We start from the raw sequence: 20,540 nt of genomic DNA on the forward strand, positions 1-20,540 counted from the left end.
TATATATATATATATATATATATATATATATATATATATATATATATATACATATATATATATATATATATATATATATATATATATATATATATATATGTATAAATATATAAAATATTGTAACAAGTTACAATATTTTAACAATACATATAGTTACGATACAACTGCAAATATTCTCATAGTTTGCTGTTATAGTTGGTCTTACACTTGATAATTTTCGTGTTGTAACAATACAGTAAACGAGAAAATTACTACCTACTTGCCATGTTTATGATATGTCTTATAATTTACTACTATATTATTGTTTTAAATTATGAGAACCTCTCAAACTAGGACAAATATTCACAAATGGTAAAATATTTTAAACTGACGTATACAACAATTTTGATTAAATTAGTTAAAATATTTCTTATAAAAGACGGTCACAATAATAGAACAACCTAATAAATGGCAACAGAGAGACAAATTTAAATTATTATGTGATTTTACGATAAATGCACTATATCGTAAGAATAAACAAAATTTTCTCAATACAAAAAATATTAGAGGAGAAAGTGCGTAAATGTTGAGATATTAATTATATTTGGATTTGCAAAAACAAGATCACAACGGAAAAATTGTAAATATTTAATACATAGGAAGATAGACAAATAAAGTTTGTAATTAAAAGCAGATAATCATAGCTAAGAATATCTTTAAAATGACGGCGACAAAGATCCCAAGATCTTCTAAAAACCACATACATACATTATTTTTCTTAAAGTACCTCATTTATTTACTAGGTAAAAGTGGTAGGTAAATACGGGGATGCAAAATAAATGAAAATAAGGAACAGTTAATTCAATTCTGCGAACAGCACTCTCTGAAAATCCTAAACGGATTATACTAACAAAAAACATACATAAATATACTTGTGTCCAACCAAAGAGAAACTCCAAGTCAATTATAGATTATGTTCAATATCACAAAACAAGAAACACACATTCAAGTAGGACGTAAGAGTGTTAAGACGACCGAAGTGCGGAACTGTCCACTATATTGTAAGATCAAAATGTTGCCTACAGTATCGGCCGCGAACCACACCCAAATTACAACCAACCAGCACAATCAAAACCACTGGAAATACATCCACCCAAATACAATATTGATGCACTGCAAAACGACTCAACATAATTTTTTATAACTTACGGCTTAGCCAAAAATGAACAAACTTGATCTATTCCTAAGCCCAGAATACCTACCGAGACAATAAATAAAATCAATGAAGCAGCTTATGAAGCGCTCGGTATGATCTACAGGAACAAAATGGATACTCCATTGTGGTGGACAAATCGCATCGCTAATGCAATATACAACAAGAAACAAGCATATCAAAAGTGGCTGCAAAAAATGACCCATATGATAGACGAACATACGTAGGATCAAACAGAAAAATAAAAAATCTAATAACTAAAGTAAAAAAATGTTTCCTGGGAAAGTAAATGCGAAGAGCTTAACAAATATATAGGGTCAACCCGATCAAGAGAAGCACTTAAACTGTAAAAAACCTGATAACAAACAAAAAATAAGAGATTTAATAGAAGAAAGATCTTGGTTCGAACATTACAACTTCTGACTGAAACAAGACCACATTTCACGAATACCACTACAACAACAAATGAAGTGAAATACGACGAAAACGATGAAATAACAGAAATAATAATATAGAAAGTCAAAGTTTCAATTCGAAATCTAAAAATTGAAAACCATACAGACAAGGTATACAAAACGAATTACTAAAACACACCTCACAAGTATTACGGGAAATACTAGTGTATGTTTTCACCTTATATCACGGGAGTGGACAAAAGCACATATTAACAACATCTACAAAACAGTTGATAGAAAGAATTGTTCAAACTACAGGGGGCTAAAGACTCTCAAGATTTTATGGAAAAATAATAAAAAATAAAATTGAAAAGAGATGACTTCGCCAACGATCAAGCCATTCTAGCTGAAGACGAGAATGATATAGACTAGATGCTTAGAAAACTGGAAGAGCAGTACACCAAGTGGGGCCTTACAATTAATATACAGAAAACCAAGTACTTAGTTGCAGGAGAAAAACGAGAATACCTACAAATTAAAATGGGAACTACAAAATTAACTGAAACTCGGCTAAAAATAGATGGCTAAAAAAGATGGACTCCACCTACTAGAAGAAAACGAGGTAGACCAAGACGGTGAAGGAGAGATGTCAAATGACCGCCAGAGATTTAAAAACTGAAGATTGCTTCGACAAAAAACGCTGGAAATTAGGATGTGAGAAACAGCGCTAGCTGTAGAAGACTCGCCTATTATATATATATATATATATATATATATATATATATATATATATATATATATATATATATATTATATATATATATATATATATATATATATATATATATATATATATATATATATATATATATATTTACTAAATGTTGGCGTCAATTCCGGCATACTCGTTTGGATTTTGTCGAGGTTTTTCCATTAATTTTTATTCTTTAGCCACGAGTATTTGTTCCTGCTCTTTTTCATTCAATCTTCCCCTCCATAACCAATTTTAAAAATTGGTACTTGGAATTCTTAGATATGTGACCCAGGCAGTTTGTTTCTCTCCCTATTCGGCGTTGGTTATATGATCCCTTAAGGATTCTCCTGAACACCGACATTTCGACAGTCTCAAAACGATTCATGACGTTAGCTATTATTGTTCAAGTCTGTACGCCATACATCAGCACTAAGTAAATGTAGCACTTCACAAAAAGATACCGTACCGTTAAATTAAGATTTTTGTTTATAAGCAGAGTTCTCAAATTCATAAACGTTGCTCTTGCCTGTTCAACTCTGTTACGTATTTCTGTGTCTAGGTCAAAGTCTTCCGTTACCTAGTTTCCGAGATATCTGAACGAATATTATTACCGTTTAGGGGTACACATTTAGGGTACCATTCCGCAACAAGAGACAGAGAGCCAGACAGGTGACAGGTAGGCGAGACCGGTTGTAGTCTCTTCATGTCTGTTCTTAATGCTATTATATTAAGGTCGTTCTGCAGCCTGAGACAGAGACAAGCGACAAACGACTGTCGCCTATCTGTGTTTAGTCAGTCTCCTTCAAGAGCAGCAGTGAAGTAGGTCGCTGCGCGACATATCTGCTTTAGCCCTTAGTACCTAGTTTGTTATTAAAAATAATAACCTCCAAAATAAAATTTAATGGTAAGGAAAACGAATTGCTAATGGTATAGTGGCTAAGAACCTGCAAGAATGTTGTCCTAGAAAATACAAAATCCTTCTTCGCTCCTTGTTTTAAATATAGAATTATACACCTCTGTTTTTTCATTCGAAATATGTAATACGAGAAATAGTTCGTCATTTTCTTCTTCCAGTAGACTTTTAAAGAACAGTTTCAAAGCCGTTACACGCCCTTTTTCTACATCTGGTATACTGAAGTATAGATGCACGTCTTTCGTATGTTGCTTGTCTCGATCTGTCACCTGTCTGGGTCGCTAGTTGCGGAATGCTATTTTTATACTAAAATGATTATTATTTTATAACCATATTATTTTCATTTTATCTGTGTTCTAAATTTATCTCAAGGCTCTTTTGGGTAAAAGTTCACTTTTACGGATGCTGTTTGATTTAAGACTTAATGACTAAATAATTCTGGTCTATCATTCTACTTTATAGCAGCTTTATTAATTCTGGATGTGTGACACCATCGAACGCGTTCTGAATGAAGCATAGGAAATCATCTGATTACCTTATACGTCTTATAACCATACATTAAGAAATATGAAAAGAAAGGTGATAATTAGGCAATTAGTAACTACACGAAATATATTATGTAAGATCGGAAACAAAAAAGAAGACTAAAGGAATGTGAAATCCAGAAAAAATAGGGAGAACATAACTATCTTGGATCGACATGCTAAGGGTAAGAAAGACATGAATACATACCTAAACAAACTTTACGGAATACATAAGTAAACATTTGTGCATGATAGAGCTAGTGAAGAGGATCAATCTTATAACAGATATATTTGAGAATAAAGATCGTAAGGAACAATTTCGTAAGAGATACTTACGATATTAAAAATCTAAAAGTATCCCAACACCTATAAATTATGTATGGTTGTATGTACGTACCTTTATATTAAAAAAAAATAATTTAAGAATATTTGTCCAAATACAAAGACAAAAAAAATATAGTTTGACTACGCGACTAAATGCTTTTTATGTACAGCTCGATGATAAGTTACTTACCTGATCATATTCAAATTTAACGTTATTTCTATTAACATCGATGATATTGTCGGTATTGTCGATGCGAAAAATGGGGTTCGACGAATTCCAATAAATGGTATAAAACTTGGCATTGCTGGCACCCGGCATCGTTGCCAATGCAAACCAATGACAAGTGAAGGCGAGAAAAATGACGGCGTGCAAGAGCAGCCGGCCGGGTTGACAGTGTTGCCACGCCGTGGTCGTCATACTGCCTCCTCAGCCGAGGATGGTGAGGGTGTCACAAATGACGTAGACGCCGCCACCGAAGGTGGTCGTCTAACTGATGAGGTCGCCGTCGTTAGTGTTGCCACCGCGTCACCCTGTTGATGATACTCCTTAGCGACATGGACACTGTTTACATGACTAAATGAACTGTAGGTTATCTGAAAATAAAAAGAAAATATTACTTCTTGTATCAATGAGCCAATTATTTTCATAATAATTAACAAAGCATATTTAACGGATTTGCTGAAATTACTTAAACATAATATTAAAAAGGAGAAAAACACAGATCTCAAGGTATTTAGAGTATAACAAAGTGCAAAGCCGAAGCAAAATATCTTTTTTCAACATTCACGCAAAAAATAAAAATTTATTGAACTATTATTAGTGAAAATGCAATCATATTTTTATTCACTCAGTAATATCAGTATCTATCATTCTACTACACAATTTTGTGATCATGACGAACAAAAAAATTCAAACTAATACAATCTTTAGTCAATTTTATGTGAGATTCTGAGATTGTACTACGTTTTAACGAATTGTCTATTTTACTTTATTCTCAATAATTTTTACATACTGAATTACTTAATTACTAGAAAACACATTTTATTAAAATCTATCATAATTTTTAAAAACTTTTCTTAATAAAGAAGATTTATAACCCTGGTGTTTTCGACATTTTGTAATAATCGCCCTATATTTCGCTAATGTTTGATTAGGCAATCGTTACTTTAACGAAAAAAGAAATCATGACATTTTAACTATTTTTTTCTAAGTATATCTTCCAGTTTTCGCTACACCCTGCAAAACATACCAATTTGGGACAACCTGTACACCGTCCAAACTGTTGGCGAGAATACGGTTGCTAAAATCCCGCCTGAAATCGTAAAATTTCTAAACATGGGGAATCCTGGGGTATATACTGCTTCAGAAGATTCTCCTCACATACTGAAGCAGATATATTAGAGCTCAAATGACATGCCGAATGGACGTTGTCGACATTAGATGGATACGTAGGGTCATCACTTGCAAAAAAACCTCAATGTTGCAAAACAAATATTTCAGTCTGAAAAAAATTACAATATACTGTTACCAAGTACTAGTACATTTAGATGTTTCTTACCAAGAAATACAATTGAAAAATAATAAAAAAATATTAATATTTCTTGCATATATTACATATACTAGTACCTGATACAAATAGAGTTTGACTTAACTTGTTCCTAACATATTGGATATTATTAGTACATATTATATGATTTTAACACATTCTACACTTAGTGTTACCTACGTATAAAATATTTTTGCATTAACGTAGAAAAAATAATGTACACAACTAGTGCAAATCTGTCTATTCACGCGACTTGTTCGTCCATTTTCATTAGTTTAGTAATTTGATGATCTACTATTATAACTGTAACCAATATCAACTTCCCCAAAACCTGTAAGTCGTTAAAAATTCCCTAAATTACACATTACGTAACCGATTAGGAAGTGCTAATGCCGTCGCATTGATGACGCGGAAAACAGGGAACATAATTCCCAAGTTATACATGACTGTAGTTGCGTCGCGTTAAGATCACTTTGTCAGCGCTACGTGCAACGTGTCACGCGCTATGCGCGTGAACTGCGCGCAACTAAGAACCCTTTTATGCCCTTTTATAATAGCGCGCAGTTCCCGCATTGCACATAGCGCGTATCAATTTATACGTAACGTAGCTCTGACAACGCGAACAAAGTGATCTCAACGTTACGCAACTGCAGTTACGTATAACTTGGAAATCATGTTCCCTGTTTTTCGCGTCATTAACGCTTGCCATTGAGATAACGCGGAGTCTCCAACGGAAATGTCATTCGTATAATTTACTCCATGGTAGTGCCATTATCCGGTTGAGCCCGATGCTGACGTGAATTTAGCGCTCGTATAACAGGTTCCTAAGGAAGGACGCCTATTAGTGTCAGATAACCAAACGGGCCAGGCGGACGAAATACTTTAAAGTCACTGTCAATGATCTAGTGGATCGATGGTTCAAACCCTGGGCAGAAAACAAAAAGGCTAACGTAACGTAAAAGTGTAAAATCTAAATTGATCTGCTATGTAGACTAGCATACGCTGGTGTATAGAATCGACCTATGGACAAGCAGTACAGCAAAAGATGGGAGCTTGCATCTCGATATTACTCATTCCATCGATTCATACCGGCTGAGAGAGTACGCTTAAAAAACCAGAATATGGATAGCTTACACAATATTTTGACATATGCAAATACACGTACGAAATGGACAGTTAGTTGCATTATGGATTTCTTACTAATATACTAGTAAGAAATTTCTTTATATAACGTGGTAATTCTGCCTGTCTCGTGGCAATTTGATGCGTGGTAATTGAATCTCAAACTAATATTTTGTAAATTACTTTTCAAAATACATGTTTGGCTCACTTTGTTAACTAATTAAATCCTAGAAATTTTATCATCAGTATTCCCTGTATACTGCTTGAAATAGTATGCCGCTTAAATTGATTCTGTCTGGTTTTCTAGAAGAAAGCGAACAATCAAAGTATCCTCGCTTTTAGAATCAATTTAATCAAAAATAAGTAAAACGCATAAATAAACCAAAAGATATCTGGCCATCAAAGAATTTAAAGATTGAGATACAAAGATGATATTTTATTTTCAATAAAACCTTTAACGGGTGCTTTCTATTATAGTGCGTTTTCTTTGTATCTCCATAGAATAATAATTGTTTATATCGTGTTTTATGAGGTTAAGGAAACAATTTGAGGAAAAATAATAAGCACACAATGTGAGATAATAAAAACAACATTGTTGCCTAGCGCTAATAATTTGTCTAATGTAAAGAAAACAGTTTCATTTCTTTCCTGGCAAGTAATATGGCCTTAATGGTATCAATGCAATTAAGAGATGGCGTACTGTTTTACTTGAACATAATAGTGTCACGATAAAATATAGATAGTATTTATATTTATGTAACTTTCCGGAAAAATAAGCAAACGGATAGCACATTCAGAAAATAACAAATGATCGGGAATTTTATACAAGGGAAATCGTTGGAAGATGAAAATTCTACAAAACCACAATGCCAAATTTTGAGAATTTGTGGTAACTATTTCATTACAAATTATGAATAAAGTGGTCGATATTATCGAATTTTCTTCTTCGGTTTCAAGATTATTATATTATAGAATTAGTTGAGGAGGGGAGAACTGTTTGTCTCAAGTTGGTTATTCAGAATTATATCTGTATTTTTTAATTTGTTCATTTCCAAAGATTCTAATATTGATAGTTTAAGGCCTTTATTTTGAATGTAAAGAATTTGAAATTGGTTATAAGAATGATAACCAATCTGTTTTTCTATTATTGAAAGCCCTTTTGTGTTCTGCTATCCATTTGTTAAAGGTTCTACCCGTTTAACCGATGTAAGTTTTTGGGAACATGGACGACACATGTAAGTGCTTTTTCTTTTGGCTCTTGTTCTTAATATATTTGCTTAAGTTGTTGTTTGTTCGGAAATCTGGCGTTATTCCTTTCTTTTTTATGTGTTTGGCTATTTTTGATGATATCTTGCCTGTATATGCAGAAAGTACTAGGTTTTTTGTCTGTTGGTAAAGAGACTAATTTTAGGGATTTCTTATGCAGTTTTTGGTTTAAAAATTTGTTTATTGCCTGCTTCTTGTAGAGTCATTGTTTACTGCTATTTGTCTAATGGTTTTATTTATTTTAATTCTATCTCAAAGTAAATTTAGATTTTGTCACCAAATATATAATTCCTCTATTAGTTAGATATATATATATATATATATATATATATATATATATATATATATATATATATATATAATCCTGCCATAAATACTGATGAACTGAACGCAGTTAAAAATTATGTTGATGTTACTGGCAGTTGACCTATACACAATAAACCCGTCAAACATTCCAATCTAGTTTGAGCCGTTACGATGGAGTGGACAGACAAAGAGAACCGTATTGCTGACATTGTTCTTCATAAGTGCAGAATAGAAAGAGCGAAAACAAAAAATCGTGGCTCGGGAAATGGATATTGCGCCGAGACCCATGAGTTCCATTATCAAACAAGACTTGGGACTTGAGGCTTTCAAACGACAAACAGGACAACGCCTTACCGTTGCATTAAAACAAAATAGGAAAAAAATCAAGACACCAGTGTTGTCGTTGTACGGTAATAAAGAGCGTTACAAAGAAATCCTTTTTACAGATGAAAAAATTTTTACTGTGGTGGAAACTTACAATAAGCAAAACGATAGAGTTTATACACGGTCATTCAAGGAAGCCCGCCAACTAGTGCCAAGAATCGAACGAGGTCATTATCCCATCTAAGTGATAGTTTGGTGGGGAGTTTTCTATGACTGTGTCACTTCTTAACATTTTTGTGAAAAGGGTGTTAAAACAGCGACCAAAAATTATCAGAGCGACATTTTAACAAATTTAGAGCCCTCTAACTACACCCCGAAAATCCTAGTGGTTCTAGTACAATTTCCCTAAAGATATCATCCGTACAGCGATCGATGAATGACCCAACAGACTTTACTGCTGTATTTAGGCAAATGGTGACCATTTTGATAATTTTTTTTAGTTTGTAGTTCGTTATATTAGTAATAAAGTTTTTTTCAAAAAATATTGAAAAATAAAATTTTTCAAATCAAATCACTAGTTTTAGTTAGTTAGTTTAGTTAAATATCTTGTATAAATATTTATGGCAGAACTAGGTACCTATATACTGAAAAAAAGTAAAACAACGTTAATCACCTTACCGAATAAAATTTGTAGAGGTACAAAAGTGTAAACAATAATCGCATACGGTGTAGTAGACCGTGTTCACTAATAATAAAATTACAATGTTCTGCAAATGTTCAGATACCACTATATCAGAGATATTGGAAATTATTTACTGGACTTGTATGACACATGGAACGGGTTAAAAAAGGTTAAAAAAATATAAATATGAAATATTTCAGAGGAACCGATTTTAAAAACAGTCAGTATAATTGAATAAAATAATATAAGCATAATTATTACAATATATTTGTAGATAATAAAAAAATTAAAAAACGATTTAATTGCGATCTTGATAATTACTGTTGCAGCCCAACGGAAGGGGTTTATTGAAAATTCCGATAAAATTAATCTGACGATACCTAGCAACTAATGAACTACCTTGTAAGAAATTCCATCGAGAATAAAAAGAAGGAAGTGAAGGAGGAAGAAAATTCTTTGCTAGTGTCGAACAGGGAATTTCAAAGTTTTTTTGTTTTGGGTGTAGTCGATTAGTTAATTAAGGTGGCCGGTGTCTCAAATCTCAAGATGGATCTACTGATTGCCTCCTCGTAAAATCTCTTGCCAAATCTTTCTTAAATTAAGGGGACGTTTAGATTACTAATCCTTTCGCCGATCGTTTGAGGACGGGGATTAAGATTGAGTAGAGGAGTGAAAAAATTTCTAGGCTTACTTCAAAACCCTTGCATAATGAAAATGGGGTGTGGGTAAATAAAAAAAAGATCAATTTTTATCCATGCAATGGCTTATTATAGTTCAATAAAAAATCAGGCAAATAAAAAATATACAGGACTTCATTTTTGTCTAAAGAAATATGACGTTATTTATGACTTGTATATTTTATATGTCTATAAAATTATAATCTAATTAAAAGAATACATGTATATTTAGATTGTCTACAAGTATTTTGCTTAAAAGATGCTACCATTATTAGGGCTGGTTCACATGACAAGCGCTTAACGCACCTTTACAACTAAATACCCTTTATTTAGACCGTACACATGTTAACGAGCGTTTTAATAAAGCCCGCGTTGAACGCTACGCTGACGCGTTTGAGATCATTGGTTTTCTGTGTTACCGTTCGCCGTTCAGTTGACAGCCCTTTTTTTTACACAGAAAGATGCATTTTGTCGCCAAAGTGACCAATCACGACACCGATTGTTACTTTGGCCGGCCAATCACAAAGCTCGTTGTTACCTGCTTTGTCATTGGCCTCCCGGCGGAAGATTGCTGCGAATTCGCAAACACAAAGTGTATAAAAGAGCAGCACATTTTTCGATCGGGATCTAGTCGTCTTAAACTACTAGCCCCGCTAGACCTTGTTGGTTTGGTGCCATTACTACTATTACTTTGAGTTTTATTATTAATTAAGTGACGATTTCGTCGAAGACGTCGAAACAGAAGTCTTCATCAACTTCGAAAAACCCTTTTAATGGTTGAGTAAACACGAAGCCGTGGTGGTTACATTACTCGAACCATAAGAGGTACAAGAATCGGCGTGTTGACTGAGAACGTTCCCTGGCCAGATAGACACGACCATTGAAATACTAAAAGACAGTGGTCTTATAACTATTTCTGATCGTGTCGAACTGACACAGCGTTCCCTGGGGCCATTGACGGTCAAGAGCAAATAAAAGCCCCAAGCGGGCTTGGAATTGCTTTTCAATCAGTGGCCGAGCTGCGGTAACACTTCGTCACCAGAAACCTTACGGAAATAGTAACCATCCTTACAGGATCACAAATATTGTTTTACGAAAGGTGGTGATACGAAGTGAAGACAGTCGAAGAGTCAACACTCTCTCGACGTTCTTGTACCTCTCGAGGAGTGTGAACGTGGCCACACAGCGAGGTGTAAAGTGCCGGCATCTCTGTGGAACTCCAGGTATACACTGTGCTCAGAATACTAAACGTAAATATATATATATATATATATATATATATATATATATATATATATATTCATGTAAGACAAGTCATTGTAAGAAATTTATCAAACTGTTAGAGTATTCTGGTTGTCGGTGTCCCCTTGTCGACCACAGAAGCAAGGGCAAACTTCTCGCTACGCAGAAGCCTAAATCACATAAACTTTACGAACACTAAGATGGAATCAAGAAACTTACGATCCTCCTCCAGAACGGCAGTCGTAGATCATCAAAAATCTCCAAACACCATGGAGAATGCTACGGCCGTACGACAATTTAAACGGTGCAGAAAGAAGGGTATCTTCATAATTGTAGGTCCCTCATCCTGATATAATTGTGTAGTGTACATATTGATTTTACGATCTTTTCTGCAAAACCGTTGATAACATCTAACGTCCTATGTAAAATACGCCATTTATTGCATATTATGCAAAAAATACATTCGACGTACCGGCGTGCTAATATCAAACGGTGATTAAATATTTTTTAGCATAAGTTAGTGACCTTCACCTATAAGGTCGTATTAAAATTATCCATCATTCCAAAAGCTTCATCAACCACTGTCACGTATGTCAACAAAGTTAGTCTATTTTGTATTAACAACGGCTTTGGCTCATACAAGTCTAGTGACACCTCTGTCAGCTTTTTGTATGTTGTACAATGAAGAATTCTTGAATATATCTGAGGCACTATAGCACCCATTAGCCCCAATAGAACTATCGAAAAATAATTTTTGAAGTTATAATAACTCCATCTTCGAAAAATGTAGAAAAAGCGTAGTTTTGGCTTTCTTGTAATGTTTGTTCATTGTATATGTTAAATAGAGATTGGAGGTAACACATCATTACTGAACATCGACTTTTAATTTGAATTCATCAAGTCTTTCATTGGCTGTATTACTTACTTAATTATCTTAACAGAAACATATTTTATCCCATTTTACATTATCGGAGGTCAAGGGTGCAGTTGCATTCCCCTGTTCGGAAAGAAAGTATATAGCTATCTATACACAGGTGCGGATCTACAAATTCATAATAGGGGGGGGGGCTAGACTTACCGAAAATATTATTATTATTAGAACTGACAAAAAACTACCGCAGGTTATTCCAGATTTAGACATATAGGGCTCACACTCCCTCTATGAGTAAAATTCACTCATCCCAGATACCTACGGTATCAAAAGGATTGAGCTCTTTTGGGACTCTTTCCCTGTTATCCGAGTACTAGGTGACTTGGTATGCTGGATGCTTGGTACTTGGCGATATTTTCGTTGTATTTAACAAGCAGATTATTGTCATTTGGTATCGCCAGATCAATTAACGTTGTTTGCCTTAAAAGTTTATTAACCGGTATGAGATCCGGTCTATTATGTACCACAGGTTGGTCTGTTAGCACATGAGCACAGTGCGGTATCAGTATAGCTTGTAATAAAGGAGATGGTCGGTTTGGAGAAGTCCCCGTTTGTTAGCTAGTTCTTGGTGGATAATCTTTCCTGCTGACTCATGGCATTCTTTATAATCAGTACCGACAAACCCCTGATAACCCCTGGTAACATGTTGGATGGTTTCTTTGGCTTGGCATCCCATCGGCACTTGTCATTTTGGTCTTTAACAATATACTTCAGGTAATTTTTAGGTTGGAATAACCTGACCCTGACTGACAAGTAGGAAACCGTCTGTCTCGGGAAACATCTTTCCTGATGTCAACCAGTAGTTCGACGCTGTATTGTCGACATATTCTTAGCTGATCTTATTGAGATGTCGCCCATGCAGAGGTTTACTCATCTAGTTGCGCATTTTTTGCTTAGATAGGTGGTTTATGCTTATTTCATGTTTTACCAGTTTAAGCGGCGTTGCCGCTTACTGCGTCATCTACTGAGTAAATTGCGTGATGTACAGTAAATGTCTCACCCTGTGTTTGAAAATCGGTTCTTAAATTAGCAACTTAAAGGATAACATAAAGGATAATTTGAATTGCAATTAAAATTTGTTACAGGCCTAGCTGGTATGGTACAGGCCTAGTTTTTTATCCAACCTGGTTGTTAATCTGTTGTTATAATTCTTGTGAAGAGTTTGTAGATATGGCTTAACAGGCTAACGAGCCATCATTTTCTAGGTCATTTTTATCTTCTTGTTATGTAGCAGAATCGTTACTACCTTTTTTCGACTTTTTTCGTATATAAGCATAAATTAAAAAGTTCTTGTATTTTAGGGATCAGAGTCTCGCCCCATTCTTAAGGGGTTCGGTAATTAGTCCATCATCTCCTGGTGATTTATTGTAATCCATTGCTTATCTGATTTCACGAAGCGTTTTGTCTGGCATTAGTTCAAAACCTTGATTTAATTTTTTTTTCAGTAGTCTTTTTCATATAATTTTGGTGTTCCGTCTACTACTGTATAGTTTTTGGTAGAAATCTTCCACAGTTTTTAACAACTCAGTCCTGTTGGTTATTATTTCAACCTGTTTGTTTACTAATTTGATTATTTGACTCTTTTCAGTTTTTAATTTTCTTTGAAATACCTTCAAGCTGCTACTTGCCTGTATCCTTTTCGTTACTATATTTTCTTAAATCTCTTCTGATTACATTGTGTATTTATTGATTCATCTTTCTTATTTCTTCTTTACTTGTGTTTATATTCTTTTTTGTATTCTATTTTTTCTCTGGTTCATTGAGGTTTTGGTTTCACTGTTGAGTTTATCTTCGTTCATTATTTTTGGACAATGTTTCTTTTGGCTTTCTCGGATAGCTTGTGTCATGCATTCATTGAAAACATTTATATCTTTAGTAGGTGTCCTTGTATTTAATATTAATTTGGTCTCAAAGTCTTGTTGGTATATTTTGACGTCATTGGGTTGTGTCCATGTATGTATTTCATTTTTTATCAATAATTGATGTCTTTCGCGATGAAATAAATTATATATGATGTAATTTGATTTTTAGTAATGGCATTAATTCACTAATTGTTTACCTCTTAGACAGTAGTTAGTTCAGGTATCTAAATGGGGTCGAAATTTCAAAGCTATTGCTCAATATGTGTATGGTAGTTGTTAGGTTCGTCCCCGATTAAAATTAAAACTGAATCGGAAAAAACACTCTATCGATATGTTTTATTCGTTATAACTATTACGAAAGCTTTAGTTTTATAAATTATCAATACAGGCTTTATTAAAAATCGATATGAGACCAGCCTGCAGCAATGATGGGTGTTACTGAATAAACACGGCAGGAAGCCGAACTAAACAAAACTTTCACGAAAAACAGTCCATTAGCATCAATTCGCTAAATGTTTGGAAGATAAATTGAATCGTTTCAGTATACGTTTTAATATTTTATGTTCCTTTAGCTCTTAAAATGTACTAAAATTTTATTGTTTGTTTGCACTAGAGAACCAGTAACGTGTAATTATGTAAATATTACCTCAGTGTTTCCTTAAGTGATTATCTTACTGACACATATACGAAAATATTTTCGGATATGTGTATTAACGGATCTCCTAGAGTAGAGTGTTATATAATTTAGGATTTATTGCCAGAACAAGCCTTTAGTAACATTTGTTCCATATACATATAGGTGTTCCTTTAAACAAAAGTGATATATCGGTACATTTTAATATCGAGAAAAACAAAGTCACAACAGCCACCTACAAGATCTATGGTGTACCATTATACGAAAAAAGAAAAACTCGTATAGTGGAGTATGTATGAGAAATATCTTTAATAATCACGACTATCCTAATTAAATAAGATTCATACACTTATGTATTTACAGTTATTCTGGTCTTACGAAAGGACCCTTAAGCTAGCAGGGAGAAATGAGCGGAATCCAATTTAACCTACGTAATATTTTTTTACCCATTTTTCACTAATTTATTACCACCCTAATAATTTTTCACCACCAAACCAACCTTAAGGGGAGCGATTCTGCTGGCTTAAGGTTCAAGCTAGCAGAATTCGGAAAAAAACTTGTTGCTTATGGCATATTTTTTCACCCATTTTTCACTAATTTATTACCACCCTAATCATGTTTCACCACCAAACCAACCTTAAGGGCAGCGATTCTGTTGGCTTAAGGTTCAAGCTAGCAGAATTCAGAAAAACAACTTTTTGCCGATGGCATGTTTTTACCCATTTTTCACTAATTTATTACCACCCTAATATTTTTTCATCATCAAACCACCGGTAAGGGGAGCGATTATGCTGGTTTATGGTTAAAACTAGTAGAATTCCAAAAATAATATTTGTGATATACCACAGTGGTCTGCTAGGTTTTTATGAATTTATTACCATACTAGTAATTATTCACCCCTCAACTACTCCTTATAAGGTCAATAATTCTGTTAAGTTAATATTTAAGGTGATAAACTATTTTTACAATTTTACTGTACTCTTCTTGTAACTGAAAGTATAAATTGCTTGCCAGGTTTTTACTGAATTTTATCCACCCTCATAATTTTTGACCCCCTAAGCCACAATTATTGGGAAACATTTAACAAGCTACGCATTCACGATAGCTAAATGTGAAATTTTTTTGGGAATACAAAAGTGCTCTACTAGATTTTTACTATATTTTTACCAGCCTAGTCATTGTTTTTTTAACTACCCCAATAAAAACATTCTGAAATGTTACTCTGTGCTAATAAACTAATACTTATTTTTTAAATGTTTAAACATTGAAAATACTTTATTACAAAAATGATAAATTGTAACTGTTTTAAAAAATTGACTCTGATTATAGTAGTGAGTACATGACTATGAAAAATCAAATCGTAAATCCCTTTTATGAATATAAAATAACTGAAATCAAGTTGAGTTTTAGTAAATACAATGGAATTGTTATATTTCATAGAATAATTACCAGATAAGCAATATTCAACTTGAAATAGTTTTATTATGTCTATTACATTAATTACCTAATTGTAAAGGGGAGTCGGAACACCTTGCGCACCTACTGTTAAAAGATTAAAAGATTTGTATTTATTGGGTACATCCATAGACCTGAGCGAAGTGTACCGACAATCAAGGAGTGGGGGCTGCAGTCTTAATCGAATTTTAGATTGATACCGCCCTCTTCACTATTATTTAACTTTGGCAATAAATTGCAAATGTAGCGCCTCTGTACTGTCCCTTAGTGTGTTTTATGCTGAGTACAATAGTTTTTAAGTAATTTCTAATAGTAAACACTATTGCACATCAATGTACGCACGATCACGACTATAGTTGATTTTTAACTCTTGAAATGTGAAAACGTGCATTTTTTTTTTATACCGGACGAAAAAGTATGATTTTATGCCCCCAAAATTAGAACATAAGGGGGAAAGTGCCCAGTGTGTTAGGTAAAAAATATGAAAATATATTATATTAATAGGTAAATATTTAATTTTTTTCTAATTGCCTTTTAAAGAGTAATCTTGAAGCTGCATCTCTACTATTTACAAAATTTTGAAGCCGTCTACTATAATATTCTTCTAAGGTAGTAGAGTTAAAGTCTATTAAAGCTATAGCATTACAAGCTTTGTTACTATGTTGAACTATGTCTTTAAAAAGCCTTACTGTTATTTCACTGAAATTGTTGGTTTTGTGGCCATGTGTTGATGTGTCCCTATAAGCGAGGCACCAATCTTCCTTTCTTTTCCAATATTCAGTAATATATTTCTTCCATTGCGGAAATCGTTGGTTTTCAAGAATAATCTTAAATGACTCTGGCATTCTCTATAGTCGATGCTAATAATATAGCCTAAAATGTCTTGAATAAAAGATGTCGTTCGTCTTGGGGTATTTCATTCTTTTTTTTACACAGCTAGCATCTAATTGATTGGCATATATGAAAACGGCATAAACCTATTTGTAATGCTGGTCAAACACGTTTTAAGGTTTTTCTTTCTGCGTCATTAGCATCTGTAATAAATATTTTAGGATAACCCATTTCACCGAAGGCATTTGATATCGACCCTTTGAGCAGTTGGTATGCTGTAGCATAATCTTCAATTGTTTGACCTTTGGTAATAATATCTGCCAAAGGTACGCTCCTATTCCACAAAGGGTTAACATAAACGAAACCGAATGGTTTAATGCATCGCAAAAAGCTGTGGTATCTGTAAAAAAACATCTTTTGCAAATGGAAGATTGTGTGGTCGTTGTATAATAGATGTTACAACAATGACGGCTAACGAGTTTTCATTACATTTTACTAAAATGCCTTCTGCTTCATAAACCTCAATTTTTTGTTTTATTTACTAAAAAACCAAAAAGGTCAGTAATTTTAGAGACTTTTACCGAGAATCTCTTTACCTCCAAAACCCCAGTTCCATCGCGAGGTCCTAAATTTTCAGTTCTCCATATATTATGCCAATGCTGCACTGTACGATATTTTGGATTAATTTAGAATTTGCTACAAGTTTAGTGTTAAAGCCAATTTCAAATTCTAATTTGGACTCGGGATAAACTAAAGACTCTTAATTCCCATTCCATTATCAAGATAAGAAAACTATTTTTCTTTTGTATCAGCAGATAGACGAAGGTAAGAAAGGCTTTCAGCTGATTCCAGATTATGATTATGCTCGCCAATTATACTTATAATACCTGGCAAACCGTCCTTAAATAAGTAAAATATGTTTTGATTATTTGCCATTATGTATGGAATATATTCATATATATACATATATCGGTAAATAACGATTGTATACACAAAAAATTTATATAAAAGTTATTTCACAGTTGTTTTTATTACAAAAAACAAATGAGTAACGAAAAACAATTGAATTCTTTTAAATAGCAATGTGCCCTTTCATTAAGTACTAAATATGGCAAAGGACCATGGAATTTCGCACCAAAGTAAAATTCCATATACGTGTTTGGCACCTCGCCGCCTATTGGCAGGTTTTTTCTTCTTGAAAAGCATTTTCATTAGAGCAGGTGTTTTGGGCTCTATCATATAATGATTGCCTATGGTTGCCAATACTACAAAATAAGTCACGAACAAGAATATACCCAATAATAGAAGAATAAGAAACCCTGTACACATCATTCTCTATCATACATAATACATATGCAACACACATCACAAGTTCAGTAAACAGGAATACTCTACACACTTACAAACATTTACAGCACATATTAAAAATACTCAACATATAAGCAGAGTCTGAATTTTCCAAGGGGAAAAACATCTACCCTCACATATTTTTCAGCTAAATATGGCTGTTGCCTGTAACACCGTGGGCAAAAGTAAATCAACCTCAGATTTTGTTGACATGACATAACCTTGTCAATCAATTGTGGCTTATTCCCACATAAACATAGTATTTAACTTAGACATGCCGCAAGAAAACAGTTTCAGAACCTTAACAAAAATTTTAGTAAAAAATCCTTTATTAAAAGGTATATTTATTAAAAAAACCCTGTCGGACTAAATCTCACAACGTTTTTGGGATAAATATTCCATCTTCAGTTCTGCTACAAAGGTATACATGTTTGATGCTACTAAATATATGGGTGAAAGCCCTTTAAATTTTATTAAATTGATATTAAATTACATGATTGCTGATAACTTTATAGGGTGTTTAAAATTTAGGCAGATTCATTTCATAGCCAATTCAATCAGACCCGAGGTCCGAATAAATCTGTTTTTTAAATTTGGGTTGCTTGAATCAAGTTCCAGGAATATTCTTTAATTTTGAATTCACGGATTATTTTCTCTAGCTGCTCGCTGTTTTAACTGGATACTTCCTTTATAACTCGCAGTTCTTGTAGTGCTTTTTGGGTTTCTAACTTGAGAGAATCAAAATTACTACTTAACAAAGCTATAGCTTATTAAAAATTTTTAAATGATTTTTGAAACTCGATGATTGTATTTGTTTTCAATGAAGAAATATCAATTTCAGCTAACTGAATCTCACCTTTAATTTGATTACTAGTTAATTGCGGTCTTAGAATTATTTCTGCATCTTTTTTTAATTTAATTTGGCTGTTTACGAAGTTATGTCAAAAAAAAAATTTAATATTAAAAAATATTTTATTACACTTACCACTCACTATTCAGCAGGTATCTTAGATATTTAATTAATGTGGTTATTCTCCCATAAATAATGCAGAAGTAGGTTTTAATGCAGTATATGTTTGTGCATCGATATTTATTCATCTAAAATGAAATTCTAGTTTTGTAGCACGTATTATATTATATTGTCCGTTCTTTTTATTATTTTCACATAATTACATATTTTGTGTATACTGTAGATTGTAGTAAAACTACTGATTTAAAAACCCTATTTATTAATAGCTTACAAGGAAAAAAAAAACAAAAGATAGTTTACTCGGGTAGTTATATTCATCGTTAATTTAAAATTTTTGTGCACACAGCCACTCGTAAATATTTGGTTAAGTCCTGTGTCAACGTCATTTAGCACTGAATAAAGTTAAATGTTTACTCCATTTCTTTAATAAGTTGTGCTCGTAATAATTCCTTTCAGTCGTAATAAAACTTTTGATGCTTTAATGACCAAATATATATATATATATATATATATATATATATATATATATATATATATATATATATATATATATAAAGATTTGTTTTGATACTAAGACATTTTTATATTTTTTGTCGACGTTTCGGCAGGAAATTCATGACTTTTTCACGAAGTAATATGGACTAAAAAAAAAAAAACATATTCTAACAGACATAATACGGTTTAAAAGTGAAACTTTTGACTTACCAGGCATGTAAAATTCAGTGCTAACAAGTATATACAAACGTCACAATTAAAATAATATTAAAAGCATAGGACAGACCCACTAAGTCACTATCTGTAAAATGTATTTTAAATTTAATGTTGTTTATTGATGTTAGTTTATCGTTTAAACAATCAGTTATTTTAAAATCATAGGCGTTATGAGATTATCTTTTTGTGTGTTTTTAAATTAAATTAAAATTATATCTTATTTAAATTTTTGACATCTTTTTTATCATTTATTGCGTTATTATTCTTTTTAATTTGTATAGACTCTAGAAGCTCCCTATTTTTCCTGTTATGTTCAGTTTTTAGGATCTTGGTTTTGTCAAAATCAAATTTATGTTTCTTTTCGTTTTCATGTTTTGTGAGAGCGGTCGAGTTTTTTTTGGCATATTTGTGGGAACGTATTCTTGAGTTAAGTAGCTGACTGGTTTGTCCAATATATACTCCACCACAATTCGAGCAGGGAATTTCATACACAACATGCGATTTTGTTCTGTCTGTCTGTAGACGATAAAC

The 20,540-nt window shown here is 32.9% G+C and overlaps 1 protein-coding gene across 2 annotated transcripts in view; it reads right to left on the reverse strand.

The window, feature by feature from the left end:
- The window catches only part of Ephrin (ephrin), a 259,839-nt gene that overhangs the window by 43,008 nt on the left and 196,291 nt on the right, over positions 1-20,540 (reverse strand). For both annotated transcript variants that reach the window (XM_072531945.1, XM_072531943.1), the window contains exon 2: positions 4,293-4,696. In XM_072531945.1, coding sequence (XP_072388046.1) covers positions 4,293-4,520 — 228 coding nt within the window. In that variant the 5' untranslated portion in view covers positions 4,521-4,696. The remainder of the gene's footprint in view (positions 1-4,292; positions 4,697-20,540) is intronic.

The sequence above is a fragment of the Diabrotica undecimpunctata genome, chromosome 5 (genome assembly GCF_040954645.1).
Source record: "Diabrotica undecimpunctata isolate CICGRU chromosome 5, icDiaUnde3, whole genome shotgun sequence".
Lineage (NCBI taxonomy): Eukaryota > Metazoa > Arthropoda > Insecta > Coleoptera > Chrysomelidae > Diabrotica > Diabrotica undecimpunctata.